The 20856-nt window shown below is 37.0% G+C and overlaps 1 protein-coding gene across 2 annotated transcripts in view; it reads right to left on the reverse strand.

The window, feature by feature from the left end:
• The window catches only part of LOC113229385 (axoneme-associated protein mst101(2)), a 222026-nt gene that overhangs the window by 178703 nt on the left and 22467 nt on the right, over positions 1–20856 (reverse strand). For both annotated transcript variants that reach the window (XM_026462956.1, XM_026462955.1), the window contains exons 3-4: positions 18169–18282; positions 15139–15222 (exon numbers count right to left, since the gene is read on the reverse strand). In XM_026462956.1, coding sequence (XP_026318741.1) covers positions 15139–15222; positions 18169–18282 — 198 coding nt within the window. The remainder of the gene's footprint in view (positions 1–15138; positions 15223–18168; positions 18283–20856) is intronic.

Raw genomic sequence — 20856 nt, forward strand, 5'->3', positions numbered from 1 at the left:
CTAACTGTAACTGTGACGTTACCCCAAGCCGTGCGACTGATGGTAAACGACACTCCTTTCCAAAGCAGTAGCAGTGCCACTCAGAGCTTTAAATCGCTAAGATTTGAGGGGCACTGCCACTGCGCCCGTCTCCCTGAGACAAAACTTGACACGTCTCAAGTCCTTGTAATTTCACCAGCACTGTTACCCTTCAAAACTAGAACGCAGTAATAAAGGTCACGTTGCTGCTTGGAGACAGAAATAGGTAACTCTTTCACAAGGAGCTATATTGGTACTAAAGGTACAAATATGTTAGTGTACACCCCATAGCAAGCGAAGAGCTACAGATGAAGAATAATAATCAGTAATACTAAGTTTTTAACCTTTTTGTCCACATTGCTGAATTGTATTTTAAATTAGTCGTCGAAAGGAAGAAAGGAAATGGAAATATTATTAACGACTGCCGCACTGACAAATGAACAGCATTATTACTATCGCCAATCTCACATCTTTGACTCAACGCTCCTAGTCCAAAACAGGTTTCTAATACATTATCTTCAGACATTGATCTCGATAACTAAAAGTGACTAACAGCTTACCTGCAGTGAGCAGCGTGCATAAATAATACAAAATAAACTGCAAGTTTTTGCCATGACGAATTCTACATTGCTCATCAATCTACGTAACACTTAAATTAAAATCGGAAAGTCAAAGTAAAAGAATCATTTATTCCATAAGTAAAATAAATTTACACTTGAAAACGTCACATTTAAGCTACTGCTCGTTCACTACGCTGACTTCCCTGAGAAGAATGAGCAAGAAACTCTAAGGCTTGCTTTTTTCAAATAAACTGGAATACACTTTGAATAAATTTTTTGTGGAATCTAGAGCCGTGTAGTCTTTCCATACATCTTTATCTACCACGTAATCTTTAATTTTGTAACATGACTTTTCGATCAAAATATTTTTAATGTAGTTTTTAAACTTAGAAAATGTTAATCTCGATATATGCTCCGGAATCTTACTGTAAAAACGTATATATAGTTGTCCATAAAAGAGTCGTTTCCCTTGGTTAAACGAAATCGTTGTAGTTTGGACTTAGCTCTAAGGTTAATAATGTAGATATCTTGTTTGTTATTGAAATTATGTATATTTTTAGGGCATATAAAATATTTGAGTAAATGTACTGTGATGCCACAGTCATGATACTAGTCTCCTTAAACTTTTTGCTGAGAGAAACCCGAGAACCTAAACGGTACACAGGACGAATCGCTCGATTTTGCAATACAAATATTCATGTTTTGAATGTCTGCCACTTTACCCCACATGAGAATACCGTAGAGTAAGTAAAAAACCTCTACAAGTGTTGTATAAAACAATATTTAATCGTTTGTTCTCCTATTAAGAAATGCCCTATGTTATTATGACGCTAAGATAAGAAGTCAACGAGTTTATAAATCTATAAAAATCATGAACTAAATATCAATAGGTAGGTACTTATGATCACACAGAACTCAGCAAGGCATTTGATAAGGTTGACTACGATTTTTGCACTTACACAGAGAATTACGAGAGTGAATTTAAAAAATAGATGCACTTTTTACTCGACATTTTGGCCTTAGCAAACTGGATCGGCAACCGCCAAAACTGTAAGTGGTTGTAGTTACGACAAGGTTAAATGAAACAATTAAATTTACGAGTTTTTCTATTTGCTTGTTGCAGATCTTCGTTTTTGGTTTTTAACGACTTTTTTGCCTTATCGCCATCTTCAGTCAGCTGCAGTAGCTGTAAATGTACCTCCTGCCTGAGTGAAGAAATAGATTTCTCACAGATGGCGATAACTTAACGGCAGTGTTCAAGGCTCTGCAGTTTCGCCTCTACTAAATCCAAGTTACCTGTAAGCCTTTTGGCACGCTTCTCAACTGAATCCAAGGAATCTAGTTGCTATTTAGCAGAGCCATCTCATAAGTGGAAGCAGTACTCCATCCACGACCGGACTTGTGTTTAGTACAGCTGAAGCAGCTTTTCCGGCGTCAGTGACAAAGGTCTGTAATAACCCTGTACACTTGCTTATCCGGAGTCAGGACCTGAACTTAGAAGGTCCTTGTGCTTGCACAGGTTATAGTGCCCTTCTCGTATACCCTAAGGGTCGGTGTCCCTTCGTAGAAAGGAACGAGAGTTGTCCCGGTGTGTTTGTAATCAGGTTAATACCAATCACCAGTTTGCGGAATTTGACGACTGTAAAATCCAACCTATACGGCTTCAGTAGTAATTGCCAAACACAGAAGTAACGTAATTAAAAGTTAACTTGAACTTGCTTAACCTTTTACTTATTAGATTACGATAGTGTTTTTCTTTTCTGCAAATCAATAATAAATTGAAAGTATCGAAACGGCTTTATTGTTACAATTGTTTTGTGTTGATTAATGTTGGTAACAATGGTCGTATTGTTCGTTTTGAGATTCGCTTTTGTGAATTCTAAGTATAGATTATAATATATAGGATACTGCTACCAGGACTGGATTTAAAGTTCACTTCTAGGTTCAAGATTCTTTTTGAATAGTTATTTTATTTGACATTGAAGGTCTCTTGACATGATGCGTATCCAGACAGGGACCTGGTGGTTGTAGTAGTAAATCAGCAAACAACACCGGGAGAGTTGGTATGCTTTGTTAAGAGCGATGCCACGCGATGTGTTGCGGCGGCATTGCGACGTCTGAGTAGATATGAGCGCCGATAATAGACCAACCGGCGGCGGCGGCGTTTCGGCAGCGCGAGCGCGACCCTAAAACGAATTTGTATATCGGTTTTTGTTTTTACAAAAACCGTTACACAAATAGTTTTTCAAAGGAAAAAATAAAATAACGTATTTTCTATAGTAATCAAATTTTTATGAATTCGATCAGGTGCTCCGATCGTGCGCGTGCACGCTTCCATATTGTGTATGCGTAGTGAAAATGGCGACGCCAGAAATTGACAAATTAATTTTTTAAACAAAACATCTTGAAATATAAAGTCACTAACTAACTTTTGTCGCCTATCTATGTCACCTCTGCTGAGGTCGGACGGCACGCTGGCCTATACTGCAGAAGACAAGGCAAATCTTTTTGCCTCACTCTTTGCAAAGAGTTCGCGTCTGAATCTCATCTTACCTCAGGCTGGCTGCACTATGGCGCCAATTCGCATACACCAAAAAGAGGTACTTAGAACTCTGGACGTGAATAAAGCTAGCGCTAGTCCAGAGACGCACACACTTCCGTGTTTGAGTCCATTTTTGTTAAATTTTTTTTGTTGTTAAATTTTTATGTTATACTTGTATAAAGCTGCCTAAACTTATGAGTGTTTTATGTACAATTTTACAGTCATGTCCGTGGGGTGGACGCCTGGTGATCCATAACACAGGTTTTTTTATCCAGCTTGGACACCAGTCTCCCATTTTAGCATTGCTTAAATTTATATCTGTACAAATTGCCATTTTAGTATTTGTAAGCTATTGGGAGAAATAAATAAATAAAAAAATTTTGAGACAGATTCTTATTGAGACAGATTTCACATCACATTTCCTTCATATTTACGCACTGTCTTTTGCCTATTCTTAAAGTAATGCATCCAAATTAACACCCTTGATAAGAAATTTAAAATATAGACACAGAAAGTTTTGCCATCTCCTGAATTAATCACTCTTTATAAGATACGAGTTTCAGAAAGTAAGGCATCGATAAGTTCGCAAGTCCCATGTGCCTGTAACTTCAACAGCACCCTTACCCTTCCTAACCGGAACACGGAAAAAAGAAATAGGTAAGATGACAGTACTTCCCTGAATGAATTTCATAATCATACTCCCTAGTCGAGATACCAATCCGCGGTACAGGTATAAATATATCAATACGTAAGCACTGCATTTAACAGAGGTTATTTCAATATAGCACGAGAATACCGCGACGAACAGCTTAATTTTTTCAAATGTTATTCTGTAGGTATAACTAAAATAATAAATCGTGACAACCCTACGCTCTGAGCGAAGTGTAGGCGAATTGACGAACTAACAGGTGAGAATTGCACTTCTTGTCATAAATATATTTAAAATTACCCACACATGCAAAGCCATGCTAACGCGCGTATCATCATGGCCCGTTTACACGGGATCAATTGACGAGCCATACCACAAAGCCAAGCCATTAAGCCAGTCTAGTGAAACATGCGAAATACGTAACTTCCATCTATTTTACAGCCAGTGTTACAATAAGTTTCTTTAAAATTCTTTACTAAATGGCAAGACAAGCTAGTGGCTCAGGATGCGCGTTCACACTAGGCCATTACATGAGCCAATTCAATGCACGTGTAGTGGGGAAAGTATTGATCCGAAAAATAAAAATCGCTCTAATTTCGTGGATTGTTTTTATCATTGGTCTGGAGACACTACATAATGGATTGGCTCTATTTACACAACGCCAATAATGGCTTGGTGTAATGGAATGGCTCGTCGGTTGACCCCGTGTAAAAGGTCCTTCATAGCAGAATTCGAACAAGTAGGGCAACTCCGTACCCAATAACAACGTGGCTTGTATGTGTGTGCAACGAAATGCGCGTTGAGGCGACCAGTGTTGTGCAACGCTAGAGCACTCTTAGTTTATGCAAATGTGTGCGCCCGGCGCACACACGGCGCGGCGGGTGCACATACTTACAAGCCGTGCGACATTTAATATGGAGTTACCATAGTTATTCCTATTCTACTACGTTTACTATTTTATGTCACTTTTTAAACACCTATTAGGGCGCGTTCCCATTATGTCGTGTCGACAGATAGTCGTTCTTGAAGTGTCGTAGCTTGTATATTTAAATGAAGTTGTTCACACATAGCACAACACGATTAACTGTTGTTCACTACTTTTTTGATGTTACGACAATAGACTGTCGTGACAATGGGATGAGCTAGAACGATAGTCATCGGACGATAAATAAAAACGTCACGATAAAAATGTGGCGACCGATAATCGCAGCTTCAAACGATTTTGTCGTACAAACGACAAGGCGGCTGCCGTGAACCGATAAATGGTGGTCACGACCTAGTGGGAACAGCTAGACACGACAGTCAGCCAACGATAAATAAAACTTTACGACATAATGGGAATTCGCCCTCATTAACGGCGCATGCGATAACCCGTGTTATGCAACGCGAATACACCGCGAGGTTAAGCGAATGTGTGCATCCGTACACGGTGCGTGGCGGACGCGTACACTTACAAGCCGGGCTGCGATGTTTAATATGGAGTTACCATACTTGTTCTTATTTTACTGTGGTATTATGTAGGAATTACAGACAAATTTGAATGCTTAATTTTCTTTAACAGTCGGTTAAAAAGTGACCCTTAATTAATTCAATTTTAAAAATATTTTCTCCACCACAGCTCCCAAAAATGAATAATGATGGGAACCACCCTCCGGGCATGGACCCTAAGACGCGCTCTGAACCACGCCCCAAGGAATGTTTGAGATTTCCGAAACTCGTCAGCCAATAACTTTTAATTCGTGTACAATCAACCAGACTGTCACTTTTTTGAACAACAAAGTGAGCCCTGTGTCAATGATGTACGGTACACTTTTCGATAAACAATTTGGACTCATAAAAAATATCTTTGGGTGTGGCCCACCGTACACGAACACAGGTGTACGGGTCATTAGAGTCACGCGAGTGACTTTTTGGAATACTTGTGAAATTTCAGTTGTATAGATAATACAGAATTTTAATAATTACAACTTTTTGTAACAAACCTACTTAAAAAATTTGCTTATCCGTTTTCACTGTGTTTTATTTTCATTGGAATTACAAGTATGTGCCAAGTTTTATTGAAATCGGTGAACAGAAAATTGATGAAATTCAATAAACCGGGTTCATTCCCTAGTTTGCCATTCTTAGGAGTGGAATGTTTTCTTCGAATTTGAGTGTGACCATTACTAAGGCACTGTCATTCCAACAAAAAAAGACTCATCGAAATCGATTCACAAATATCAGAGTAACAACGTAACATACGCTTAAAAAATACAGACGAATTCTGAACCTCCACCTTTTTCGAATTTGGATAAAAATATGTGTATAGACGGCGCGCGGCTTGTTTCAGTGTATTAAAATGAAGCTGTATTGCATTGACGGGTTTCTTACCACGTTTATTATAGTCGTCACCAAATAAGAGGCCAAATTTGACAGCTAAAGAAGGCGATAGTATGTAACTTTGAATGCTATCAACGAAACAATAAACAAACAATTATGAGCATAATTGAGTTCAAAAATATATATAAATTTTATTGAAACATTATATAACATGACAAAACATATTTGAAGTACAGTTTTCGCACGAATTTCAAAATAAAATATGATATTACTTATTATTATATATATTATATTACACCGAAACGCCTGAAAACAGGTACGTCCTCAAGCTATTTTTTCTTAAATAATAGTGTTGTAAGCAATTAATCGCCGAATTTCACCGAGTCACTTCGATTTCTCGGAAATAATATTGACTTATGTAGTTTTTCACTGATGAATATACTTATTTACACTAAATTCTCGTAATAAACCATTTATGAATATTATAAAATCAAAATTAAAAGAATTGGATACAATTCGTCGGAATGTGGGACAATTTTACATAAATAAGAGGAATTGCTACAGAATTGCAAGGAATTCTGTAAATGAGTTGCTTTTAACTGAATTGTACGATTTAGCCTATTAGACCCCCTGAACAACAATGAACCGAAAAATAATCGAAACAATCACAAACTTTTAAAATTTTGAATCGATTTCTCGTGAAAATCGCATAATGTGATTATCGATATGATAAGTCCACATCCCTATTCGCGTCACGATGTCAAATTAGGCCTCTATACTATACTTACTTACATTTCGCCGTGAATGACGAAAGTCGTCAAATCTATATTATAACTTCCCACTAGGATTTTATATTACACTATTAGGGGAGAACTTTGAACAACATTGTCCTACCATACAATATTCTAAACTTTAGTTTTTAGGTAAGGCCGGTTACATCTTTAAGGGTAATTCTTACAAAATCTCGACATTCTTGTCCTTTAGGTTTATAAAAAAAGTATGTAATTCTTGCCGTAAAATTAATATTTATATCAAATTACAATTCAATTGCTACTCGTGCCTGCACAAAATATTGATTAGTCTATTTAAATAAAAATAATAATAATATAAAAATGTCCCCAAACTCATTCTCTCACTATGTCCCAAATTCCATAATCAAACACGTTCTGTGCTTCAAATCAACACATTTAACAAAAATAACATTTAAATTTTAAACATTCCATCAAATAAAATATGTTTTCGCGAAAGCTATCCTGTGAAAAAAACACAATAAATAAATTTAAAAAATGTATTATTATAAGTAGTATTCATGTCCCAACCAAAAAAATCATTCCCTCACAATTTTACTTTCACTTGATTTGTAAACACATTTTCATATTTGGTTAATGCATTTTGTAAGTTTTTGAAAGTTAGCAGCACTGTAAACGTTTCAAAATGACAAAATTCAACTCTCTTCCCTGTCCTGAGCCAAGCGAAACAGATGTTCTACGCTGGCAATATTCGTCCAATCCCGGATGTTGCGCAACTACGACTTCTTCCTTCTTCCAGTACGTTGTTTACCCTCGATCTTGCCCATCATTATAAATTGGAGAAGTCGGTACTTTTCATGCCGTAGAACGTGTCCAAGATACGCAACTATCCTTTTCTTGACGGTCTGCCAGAGTTCCCGGTCCCTCCCAAAGCGCTGAAGAACTGTCACATTGGGAACTTTCTGGGTCCAGCTAATGCGTAGCATTCTACGGTAGCACCACACCTCGAAGGCCTCAAGACGCCTCTGGGTGTCGGCTTTTAGAGTCCAAGTCTCGCTACCGTACAACACTACAGACCAGACGTAGCAGTGGAGCAACCTCACTCAGAGCTTTATTGATAGTTTGCGGCTGCACAAAACCTTCTCCATCCTCTGCAATGTAGCCCGAGCAATTTCTATTCGAGTTCGAATCTCCTGTTCGCACTCCCATTCTTCATTCACCTAAGCTCAAATCACTCGCTCACATCATATAAAAAAGTTAAGTATTTAATTTTATTTATTAATTATTTACACAGACGAGTTATTGGTAGCAGTAAGCTTACACAAAATATTAAGCCTAAAAGTAAGTTCATATCGCTATTTTTCCTCTTGGTTTATTTTGATTTCGTCATTCCCTCACCTCGAAATGTTCTGACTGCCCTATACATTTTTTTAAAGGGCATTTATTTTGAGGACCACTTTATCATCAAAAACTATTTACACAAGAACTATGAAATTGACTAAAAATAAATACAAATTCTTCTTAAAAATTTTCATAAATATCGATAACACGAATTTCGAAATTTCATGAGAACTGTCTCTAAATATATCGCGTCCTAAATGAGAAAGTAACGAAATGGAAAATTATAATTTTTGAGAAACTGACAAATAAAATGTAAAAAAATAAAGTGCATCTTAGTCAATTATGTCTAAGCTGCAGACGAGTCAGGCAACTTTTTACCGACACTGCAGTGAAGTATATTCACAAGTATATTCTCGAGCCTATGACCAGAAATAGAGGCGAAATACCATTTAATTTGTTTGAAAACTATTCTGCCATATCTTTACTGTGACAACTGCGCTCCATTCACCAGCCCGAATTCGAAACAATCGACGGGTGTCGTCAATTGTTTCACTTCAAATCGACCAACTATCTTGAGATTTGTTATAACAGACGAAAATTGCAAAATTACATATTAATATTTAATTACCGATGCAATGTGATTCCGTTTGTTTTGTAATTAGATGTTTTGCTGTTTTTCCCACACCACCGAATAGAACAGCAGGGCATTGTTAGAGATATTATCTTTATTACAATAAATACAGAACATTTTTTGGCATATACGGAGACGTACACACAGGTTGGCCACTCTATAATTCAGTGGAAACGGGAGTTGATATTTATAAGAGCTGTATCGCTATATGTTACCAGGAATATATGGCCCTTATTTCGTCTCTATTTCTGGTTATATACTCGATGCGAATATACAAAACAATTTTAAAGTAACCCTAGAGGTTATACATTAAAAGTGCTTCTATCACATGAAAGTCACAAAATCTTTTTTCATATCAAATAGAACTCAGTAAGGTGGCACGTAGATTATAATCTATTATATTAATTTTCCACAAATGTGTCTTTTGAATTTAATTCTACACATTATTTGCGATATAATGTGTAGAATTTGTTTTTGTTGATAGAAAAAACCGACCTCAAAAGTTCGTGGAATTACATATATTTGCCAAATTATATTCGGTTAACGGAAAGTGCGCGAAACAGGTTTCATACCCTAGGTTGCCACCCTTAGAGGGGGAATATTTTCTTCACATTTAAATGGGACCAATACTGAAGTACCCTCTTTCAAACAAAAAAATTATTATCAAAATCGGTTCACAAATTCCGGAGTAATCGAGTAACATACACATTTCTAAATCAGTTAAAAATAGAACCGTGCAACATTTACCTACCAACCATATTTGCAGTTAAAATAGTAACTGGTCCGCCTGTAGTTGAGTTAACCAGTAAAATTAAAATGAACGACTTCTAGTTTACGACTTTGGAAACCGTATAAATATATCAAAATTTTAACAAGCGACATTTAACTAACATTTAATTATCGTATCAAGTTTGCAACTTTTTACTTCCTTGCTCAACTTGTCTGTCTTACCAGATACTTACCTCCTATGATAAATTCAGCTCTAGTTACGTTCTTGTTTACCGCCTGCTAAATATAGTTACTACGGCTAATCCTCGCTTAAATACCTATGCCTAGTATAAAAAGAACATACTATTAGGTAAAGGTGAGCCTTTAAACAAAAAGACCTTAAAAAGTTTGCATTCCGCCTATTCCGCTAAAGAGCACGTTCAGGAAGTATGCATTTTTGTATATGGTTATATATCAATAATTACGGAGGCATGTTTATGTCAAAAGTCAAATAACCTGTTGGACGGCGTATAAAATGTTTATATTACTTCAAATACTTTTGCAGGCCAGTTTCCAACGACAGACGAAAGTTTTATAGCAAAAGTATGAATAATAATGAACGCGCACGGAACAAACCTACAAACAAACATTTATTTATATATATTCTATATTGACATTAATATGCATTGACCTACCAACAAATTTTTTCTGAGGTCAAAAATTTGCTGATAGGTCAATGTTAATATGGTAATATTCTCTCTTTTTAAAGTGTTACTGCTCCACCGACACAAGCGATGATTCCGCCTTAAGTTAAGTAAAATACGCATTTATTACTCAGAATTTAACTGGTGAATTTCGGTAATAAAGATAATAATTATCCGTTGATTTTATCGTTGAAGTAAAAAATGAGCCATGAGTACGCTAGTACATAGATATAGTTGCCTAATGATGAAACATTTGATTTTTCTTTTTCTTTTTTATAAAATATAAGTGCGCATTTGACCTCCATCTCACCTGATGGAAAGTGACGATGAGGTCGACGATGGAGCATACACATCTAAATAATGCCTATTCACTCTCGCCTTGAAAATGCCCAAGTTATAACGTTCAGGAAACAAGTCTGCAGGCAGGAAATTCTACTCCATAGCCGTTCGCCATATAAATGTAGAACGCGTTACGCTTCGTGCGAATCTTTGGAATATCCACAATATAGAGGTGGAACCCAAGCCTACGCGTAGTCCCCCGGTGATGGAAAGGGGATTATCGACTGAAAGACCTTTTGTTGGATAATGCATATTATTCCCTTGAAGAATATAGGGACATGATTTTATAATATACGTTATAATTTATTACGTTATTAGGTATAAATATTACTTTACAGAAATGGATAATTACGTAAACATAATGCATACATAATTTAGCATTATTTTGACATTATTATCATTATGTTATTTAATGTGCATTGTACTATGTTAAAATTACGATTAATTTATCATATCATTTAGGTACATAACTTGTATGGGATATTTGTATTTTTTTTTTAAGTAACATTCATTGTAATGCTGTCTACTAACTTAAACGCTGCTAAGTGATGAAATATTTTTTTGAGATATCATAATAAACCATAACCCCGTTTTGTACTATTGAAATAATTGAATGATATTTCAGCTATGCATCATTAGGGTATGTTCCGATAAATCGAACACGTTAACTAATTTTAACTGTTTTTAAAAGGGAATTTTTACACCAACTTTATTTTTATATTTAACTGCCTCTGTGGCCGAACGGTTACCATGCCGGACTGCCACGCAGAGGTCCCAGGTTCGATTCCCGGGCCGGGAGAAATATTTGTATGACCTACATTTGTTTCTCTCGTGAGTTTGGGTGTAATTTGTGGTTGTCTATATGTGTGTCCATGGCACCCGCGACACAGGGTTTCCCTAGTGCGGGGCTATGTTGAGTGTGTGTGTTATTATTATTATTATTATTATTATTATTATATATTTTATTTATTTTTACTTTTAAATAAGTTTACACCAACCATATCTATGTACCGTTTTCATCCTTTATTGGGAAGGCTAAGATTCTACCATGCAGCCTCTTCATATGTATGTTAGTATCTGTTCCTTGTTTTGATAATGTTTTGATAATATAAATCTAAGGTTTAAATTAAAAGACTTCTTTAAAAAAATCTGCTAAAACGCAATTCAAGAAGAGCCATTATTATAATTGAGGCTATCAGCGCAATAGAGGTGTAACCCACATTCAATTTTTTTTCTAAAATATTGCTTTAAATTATACTAAAGTACATAATTATTTTATATTTGGATGTTATTTTGATATGCAAAAAATATGTAATATAATTATTAATACAAAGATCGACCACTTAGAAAAAATCCTTCGATCCGACTGGATTCGAACCAACGTCTTCCAGCAAACCGTGCCAGACGCTATGCCAACCAAGCGCATAGCAAACTAGTGGAGTAATTTCACAAAAATAATTATAGCATGGTGACTTTCAATAACTTAAAAATATGTAATAATTATTTTTTATATACAAGATAACGACTAATCACAAAACATAATAATTGTAACTTTTTCATTGAAAACGGTCGGTTTTTGTTTCCAACGTTTGCTTTTTTCGATTCCCATGGGATCCCCTCATCAGATTCTGACTTCTTGGTGACAAATGGGACTGTTACGGACTCCTTTGTACATTTTATACTTTTTTCTGGTTGCCATGGTAACGGTGATGTTTATTACATGTCAAGTGAAAAGGTGATTCGCTCTGGACCTTTTGGAGGGAAAAGTGTCGTTTTTATTTTGACTTTGAATTATTTTGTGAAATCTAGTTTAAAGTGGAATAGGATAGTGCTATTGTGCCTTAATCGAAGATTAAAACGCGAAATTATACGAATCTCGAACTAAAATACCCGCGTATCGGCCCGTTCTAAGGAATCCCGAGTCAATCCAAGCACGCCGCCTCAAATTGCCTATCCTCTTTGTGGCGGCCATATTTACAGAAAAACTTATTTTTATGTTTTCGGCTGAAGGACTTTGTTTCCATGGCCAGAAATAAATTAATAAATAAAATAATCAAGTGAAAAGTCGACTTTGATTTGCGGAAAATAATTTGAAATTTGTGATAGCCGAGACGATCCCGGAACAGCTCCGTCGGCATCAGGGAGCACTTCGAGAGTTATACCCTTTCCAACAAAAAAGAATTTTCAAAATCGGTCCACAACCGATGGAGAAATCGGTGAGTACACTGCCATGCTTATAAAATTTGAGGATTTTCCTCGATTTCCATGGGATCCCCTCATCAGAATCTGACTTGGTCCACAATTGACGGAGAAATCGGAAAACATACATACAGCCGAAAGTATAACCTCCTCCTTTTTTAAAATCAGTTAAAAATACCATCCAAATAAGAAATAATTATGTACTTTACTATCATTTGAATTTTAGAACGGCTTTTTTGATATTATGTACAAATTAAAGTCTTAATTAGTATTGTATATTTTGCCACAGTTACTCAACCAGTGACGTGATTGGAGTAATTTGACAGCTTGGAGAAGACATAATTATCTTTGATTATTGCCAGCACTGCTAGTGACTAGTTCTAAAGCTGCTGTCCTATATACAGTAAATTATATGTCGAGCGTCATCCAAGTTATTTCTAAAGAAGACATAACAAAAAGGTTTCTGACAGTTCCAAGAAGAGAGTCCTTTATAGTTAGTGGAAATCGTAAACTAAAATAATACGTGGCTTGTAAACTGATTCGACGAAAGATACATTTAAATTTTTGGAGACTTTGGTGACAGTTCTGTTTAATATAGTTTTATATGAGATTTGTTTGCAAGTAGCCTTTTTTCAAAAGATTTTTCTTAAATGTGACACTACCGCTTATTTACATATTAGCAAAGGCATAATCGGCCATAGGTCATAACCACCCTCAATAATAAAACGACATAATTCAAAAAGTAAAACTTTTATTAAACTCACAAATATTTAAAAAAATGGAAATGAAACTTTTTTTGGGTCTAAATCGCGTATATTTGTTTTTTGAAACAAATCAAAGATTCAGTCCCCTTTGAACGTCCCATGACTGTGGCTGACGGAGATGGATGCCTAATATCGTAGAATAATAACGCATAGAATGATAGTTTCATATCAAACGAACTGTCACAAGTGAGGCAAAAATCAAATTCATGTAGGCTAGTTTTAGAAGTAGGTTAATTTTCGGCTTTAGTCAATATTTATATAAAAATACAAGTTGAAACGCGTTACTTCCTTGTGGAATGTGATGTTAGTACCTATTTTATGTTTGTCTAACGTATTTTTACACTCATTTACCGCACATTTCGTCATTTTTAGCTAAAATTCTTGATCTGTTCGCGGTGCAAGTTGACCTTGAGCACTGAAGGCCCCCCCGCTCGTGTAGGCCCTTTTGGCGCGCTTCAATTTGCCTCACTTAGCGTGAGCGGACTAGGTTTCTATGCGTTATTATTCTAAGCCTAATATTAATCCATATCCCTCTATTTGTCTAAGAATCTAAGAGAAAACTAAATACATAACAAAGTCAAAATTGTCATTTGGCTTTGGTGCCAATTTGGACTAATTTTATTTAAACCTATTTTGTCAGTTTACCAACAAGTTTACTTTTTCATTTCGACACTTTGTTATTGAGGATGCAATAAGATTTAATATCACTTGTCCCTGTGATAGTGAAGTTTCTTCAAAAATAAGTAATTGCAATAATGTTGCGATTACCGACAGACGGGATTACAGTAAGATAAAACTGTATTAATATCTTATAATTGTTATTATAAGATATTAATACAGTATTGTGTGTAGTTACAGGTGTCAATCAAATTAAATCGGACTTGGAAGGATCAAAGAACAGCCGACCGGTCTGATTGAGCAATCTTCTAATATAGCATAATAAAACGAGTATGGTAACTCCATACATACGTAGCAGAGCGGCTTGTATGTGTGCACGCCTGCTGCGCGCCGTGTACGGACACATACATTCGCATAATCTCGCAATGCACTCGCGTTGCATAATGCGGAGCGCCACACGCGCCATTAATTGAGGCATTCGCTATTTAAAAAATTTCATCAATAAGTACCTGGACGTATTTATCGTTGTTTTTATGATTGTTTGAACGAGAGTGCATCAAATTCAGAATTGTTCAAAATTTAATTTCTATTTCATAATCATACTACCTTGATCGAGGTACGTACCAATCAGCAATACTGGTATAAAAATATCAATACGTAAGTACCTAATGCATTTAACAAATTTATTTGTATACCGCACGAGATTACCGTGATGAAACAAATTACGTTTCAACCTGTAGAACTTGTACAACTAAAATTATAATGTAACAACCCTGCACTACGCCATAAACAACACGGAACAACAAACTAAGTTTATTTTTTTTACTTTTAAATTCCAACACGTTTTCACTCGACCATTCGACATTTTCTTAAGCCTTCATATAAAAAAATATGCTCAGAATTGACACCGTGCTGTATGACACAACTTACAAAATATACACTTTTTATTATTTACGAAAAAGTAATATGTGGATGTAGATAAAATAAGGTTACTCACCTGATCATTTTGTAGAGAATTCGTCCTCGCTACCTCTCTTCTCAGTTGTATTATCACTCGCTCTTTCGATTTTATTTCCTCCAGCTGCAAACATTTGACGAACATTAATAGGCTGTTCACAAGTGCCTAGCAGTCAAAATAAATTATTTCAGCAGTAAAATAAATTGCTATGAAATTTTTATAGGCGTTCAACGGTACAAAATATTTCGCATAGTTTGTCTCGTTAGGGTAGCCTGATGTAACGGGTATTCTCACTTTTTGCCGGCTTAAACCATATTACATAAAAGATGATGTTAGAAATAATATGTTTTCTTTAAACTTATTTGAACCTATGACCTGACCACTAAATTAGAAAATAATTTTGATAATAATTGAGACAGAGACGACATAACCTATGGACACGGAGCTTGGCTCACTACATTGCTATAGTATTTTAGGTAGGCGCTTTATATTCACTAATATTATTTTGCTCAAACTTCCTCCACATTACTTTACACTAAAACATTGTTCAACTGAATACCACTACAAAACATTATTTTTAAATTTTCGGCACTCACTGGGGATTTGGAACAGTATCTCCAATCTAAAGAATGACGCTACTGCCTGTTCTTGTACAGTCCTTTGTCAGATTTTATCACGACTAGGGACTTTTTATAACGCCCTTTTTGCGAGGCTCCTAACACAGGATGAGCTGATTTATAAAATTAACTTTGACTTTGACTAAGCAAAAATGGCGAGTTAAGCAAGATTTTCGTACGTACAAAACGGGTTTTGCTGTAAGCTTAAGCAAAGAGTTAAATTAATCTTGTGATGGGTGTTTGTAACCATCGTAGTTTTATTTCCATGACTTTGAAAAGAAAAATGTATACTTCAGTGTCAGTATGAAGATGTTTATTATTGTTTTGGCACTCACAACAAATATTTAGTTCACAGTACAAAAGTTTATAATCGAAAACGTGTCAGCAGAACAATTCGCTCGCGCCATAATAAGCCTGCCGGTTTAGTGGCGAGCTGCGATGCGAACCGAAGGAAGGGTTCTTCTCTTCCTCCTCCTCCTCCTCCTTATCGCAAGTTCATTTTGTAAATAAGAAAAATTTGCTTAACTCGCTGCCGTTTTTACTTAGTCAAAATCTAAGTTCATTTTATAAATCTCAGCCTAGATATATGACATATTCCACTTCCATGACATTTCAATAAGTAGGTATTTATATTTTCTAGACGATAAACATAAAAAACTTTTTATTAAGAAACGCAAAAGGAAACTTGACACCTTCTTTATAAGAATTCAATAAACCTTAGCCGTCTACCAAACGAAGATCTGAACCGCTATAAGCGCCTACAAATGAAGATAATGAGAAACATGAAACTGTGAGACAAAATTGTCTAGGTATTTTAAATGCACATAATAGACAACATCACAGACCAATCGTACAGGCACTTCATAAAAACCCTTCTTATTCAGGTTACGGTAGTAGTAGCTCAATATTATTTTACAACACCATTAATGTACGTAGGCTAGACAATGTCATCCTTTTGTTTTATGGTATCAATCGACAGGACGTACAGTCAAGAGCACGTCAAGCTTGACACTTTGTACTTTGGACCGTTCTTATCATAAGCGGCATAGAGTTGGATTTAAATCTAAAGTGTCAAGCTTGACGTGCTATTGACCCTGTACAAGTCATGCGCCTGGTGGTATATCTAGTCCACTGTGTGCTAACATGTGGCAGTGTCACTCAGAGGTTTAAACTGCAAAGATTTGAGGGGCAGGGGCTTCGTCTGTCACCTTGAGACATAAGTCCAATGTGCCTGTAATTTCACCAGCACCGTTTACCCTCCAAAAGTGGAACGAAGTAATGTGAGCATTACATCTTGGCGGCAGAAATAGGTAAGGTGGTAATACCCTTAACGAACTCGTTCACAAGAAGTTCTGTTACTAAAATTCAAATGTAGGTACCTAGTTGTTTAGCTGGAAGCCATCTGGAAGCGAGTGGGAATACACTTTTTATGATGACAATTAAAAATATACCCACGCTATAGTACAATAAGACCCACACTTCAGTAAATAGGTAACTTAATCAAGTTAAGGACATCAAACATTAAAGATCGCATTCATGGCTCTGACGTCACCACATACCAAAAAGCCATGAATGCGATCTTTAATCTGTGTTGTATATTTAGCAAATGCACGTAATAACAATTGATTAACGACATCGTGAACGAGTTCATTATTTGAATAGACTACTCAAGATATTTAAAGAAAGTGTACGATAAACATAAAATCAAAGCAAATGGACTGTCAACCAGATTAAAGTGTTGTTTGCGTTGGACAGATAAAAGACTTCAGAACTGTGTATCTAACGCAATGACGTTGACATCCTTTGTACGCCTATGACCTTGGAGGGATATCAAGCATATCAAGGGTTCGGCATTCGTACGTGCAATGTATTCTTAGGCGTGCCGAAACATACCGTCGCGACGAAACGAAGTCTTCAGCCCAATTCTGCTAATTTTTTTGAATCCACTGGTCATTGTAATTTCATTGATTTGCTAGTTCAATGTCTAGTCTAGTCTAATGTCTAGTTGCAATGGCCGTTGAGTCTCAGTGGAAAGTCAGTGATAGATATTCACACATTCAATGAAGTACTAAATAATTTTTGTCTCGTTTAAACAGCAATTTAGTCTTCAAATTAAATATGTTATATAATATTAATACACTACGCCATGGATGTGCCATCGACTCGCCATTGAAAGAGAAAAATATCAAAAAATTGCGATGGCAGTTGAATAGTAGCTCGATGGCTAGGCACTGACAAGCCCTATATCTATGGACAAGCCACTTATCTTAACAGAGAACACTAAACGTACATAATTCTGCCATTATCCTATCATATCGACACACAATTGGAGGTGATTGAAAATTAGCAGACTTGGGTCCAGATCAGTCGAAACACTGCAAGCTGAATTACAAACAGACAGACGGGGTAATTTTTAATTGGTTTTGCAAAAAATATAATAATAAGTACATACCAGCTTACGGCACTGTGCACGCGCATCTCTACGCGCGGCTTGTTCCAACGCCTCGTGCTTGGCGGCCTGGGCACGCAGCTCCGCCGCTCGGGCGCATTCTGCCCCTTGAGCAACCTGTAATCATTATCACGTAGTTTACAACATGGTAATACCATCCATCCCAATAGGATGAACTCTAGGTAGATGAACTTGATTCCTACTATATCTTTCTAATTTGTGAGTTAAATCAACCATTGCATTGTTCCGATTAGAAACGTCAAAAGTTTCCGATAGGATAATTGTGAATCGCAATTATGCGCCTCGACTCGGAAAATCTCATTTATAAATCTAACTCGTCACATCATCATGTCCCTCTGGGTCTCCGACATTATTAGGGTTGTCATGACTTTATATTGTTAAGAACCTTTCCTCCTGATTAAATGGAATTTACACATCAACTTTCTCCGAAAAACTGTGTCGTCAACACTCCTAAAAATGCATTTGTAACAAACTTTTTGAATGACTCCCTCGGCTCAATGCCAATGCACATGGCCTTCCGCAATCCAATGATGATGTCACTCAGATACAAATACGCATTACGTCAAATTCCCAATGTGGCAGGACGCTGGATAATTCGAACGCGAAACTGAATCTATTATAGAGAAACACACAGACATACCGAGTAGAGCTAGGTCACTGACCTACAAGAGCAAGTTCGCCTGTTGAGCGGTATTATACCTTATACATTTATGCTAGTTGGTGTTGGACCATGGACTTTATCTTTTTGACATATCCCCAATGCGCCGGAACCGTTTTGCTGTCACTTTTCTGAAAAGGTCAATGGAATCCACAACCTGTTGACTCATTTCCCGACAAACATAACTTGGACTTTTCCAATGTGAGATTCAATCGATGGCCTATCTCACATCGTGCCCTGCGTGCCCTTACACCTGCATGCTTCAAATGTTAATGGCAGCTACTAGTGAATTCTGGGCCACAATAGTAATAGAGTATGCTATCAATATGTTAAGATAGGCAAGCAAACTCTATCCTCGACCACCTTTAATTTCGCCGCTATGTAAGTTACGACTATTGCCTATGCTAAATAAAAAAGTAACATCAGGTGCCCTTCCAAGCACGAAATCTGTGGTTACGGCCGTTTTCCCTCTATGGATGACCTACGGGACTACTCTCGAAGTGCGTTAACGAAAAGACGGGCCCGTTGGAAACAGTCAAACGGGCCGTCGGAAACAGTCAAACGACCCCTTGGAAACAGTCAAACGGTCCGTTGGAAACAGCCGAACGGCCCGTTGAAAACTGTCAAATCCCGTTGTCATACATTCTTAGTTCTAGCGCCGATCGAAAGTCAATTCTGTAAGTCATCCATAGTGGGAAAACGACAGTCTACGTGGGTTTCGTGCTTCAAGAGTAGGTCCCCTAGACACTCACAATATCAAACAAAAATTACTCGTCTTCTCGTCCGCAATACCGCAGTCCTTGAAGACAAAAGTCTTCGAGCAGTGCGTGTTGCCAGCGATTATCTACGGCTCTGAGACGTAGTCACTTACTATGAGCCTCATAAAAAAGCTCAAAGTTACTCAACGAACTATGGAGCGAGTAATGCTCGGCATTTCTCTACGTGATCGAATCAGAAATGAGGAGATCCGTAGAAGAACGAAAGTCACCGACATGGCTCGAACGATTAGCAAGTTGAAGTGGCAGTGGGCAGAGCACATAGCTCTTAGAACTGACGGCCGTTGGGGCAGAAAGCTTCTTGAATGGAGACCACGAACCGGAAGGGGTTCAGTGGGACGGCCCACTAGATGCCCCTACTAGCTGGGCGGATGACCTGGTAAGGGCGGCGGGTAACCGATGGATGCACGTCGTGTCCGATCGGCTGGTCTGGAAATCTTTGATTTTCTTTGGGATTTTGATTCTTGATTTGATTCTTGGGGAGGAGGAGGATTCTGATATGATGAAGGTCTGTCTTTTTACACGTTTTTTATTCACGAGGCCTGTACCCCATCTACGATTGGGTCGGGCTCGACCTGCGGCACGTGGTTGGGTTTAGATTACGGGGTGTGCGTGCTCTTCGGTAGCACAGCAGTTAGTACTATGGTCGCTTGATGAGGAGATTCCGAGTTCGGTCCCCGATTTGGGCCAATTTAGGAAACAAACATTTCTAAGTTGGTTCTGTCTGGGTATTGCCCTCAGATTTATCGTCATACTGGTGTTCATAGTACAGGAAATTCCCTAATTTGAGCCAAGAAATTTTGAGTGATTATCTGGTTTGGTGTACCTAAATACTTCTCTTTGGCATAGCTTCCAAGAAAAAGCACTGTAACAGTAACGGTCATGTAACAGAGACGGTCGAGATACAACTACGTTATAAGTATCTCATATCCTGCATTAGGAAGTATGCCTTACATTTCTAACAATTGTGAGATCTTGTACTCGTAACAGAGCCTCGGGCTTCGCCCTCCGCTGGATCTTGGCATAAGGCCTCGGTATTTATGACTTCATTTAAAAAATTAAAAGCTCTTTATATTTTTAAATATGGCAGCCATATTAAAAATTGTAAAAATATATATTTTTACCACAAATTATTGCCAGGCAGTCCTAGAAATCTTTTCGTGTTAATTTTGAGCTCGAGCAAAGCAAGTTTTTTCAACAGCCATTTCTATCGAAAAAAGTACGCTTATTTAACGG

This window comes from Hyposmocoma kahamanoa, unplaced genomic scaffold (assembly GCF_003589595.1).
Source record: "Hyposmocoma kahamanoa isolate Upper Pololo Valley unplaced genomic scaffold, ASM358959v1 62, whole genome shotgun sequence".
Taxonomy (NCBI): domain Eukaryota; kingdom Metazoa; phylum Arthropoda; class Insecta; order Lepidoptera; family Cosmopterigidae; genus Hyposmocoma; species Hyposmocoma kahamanoa.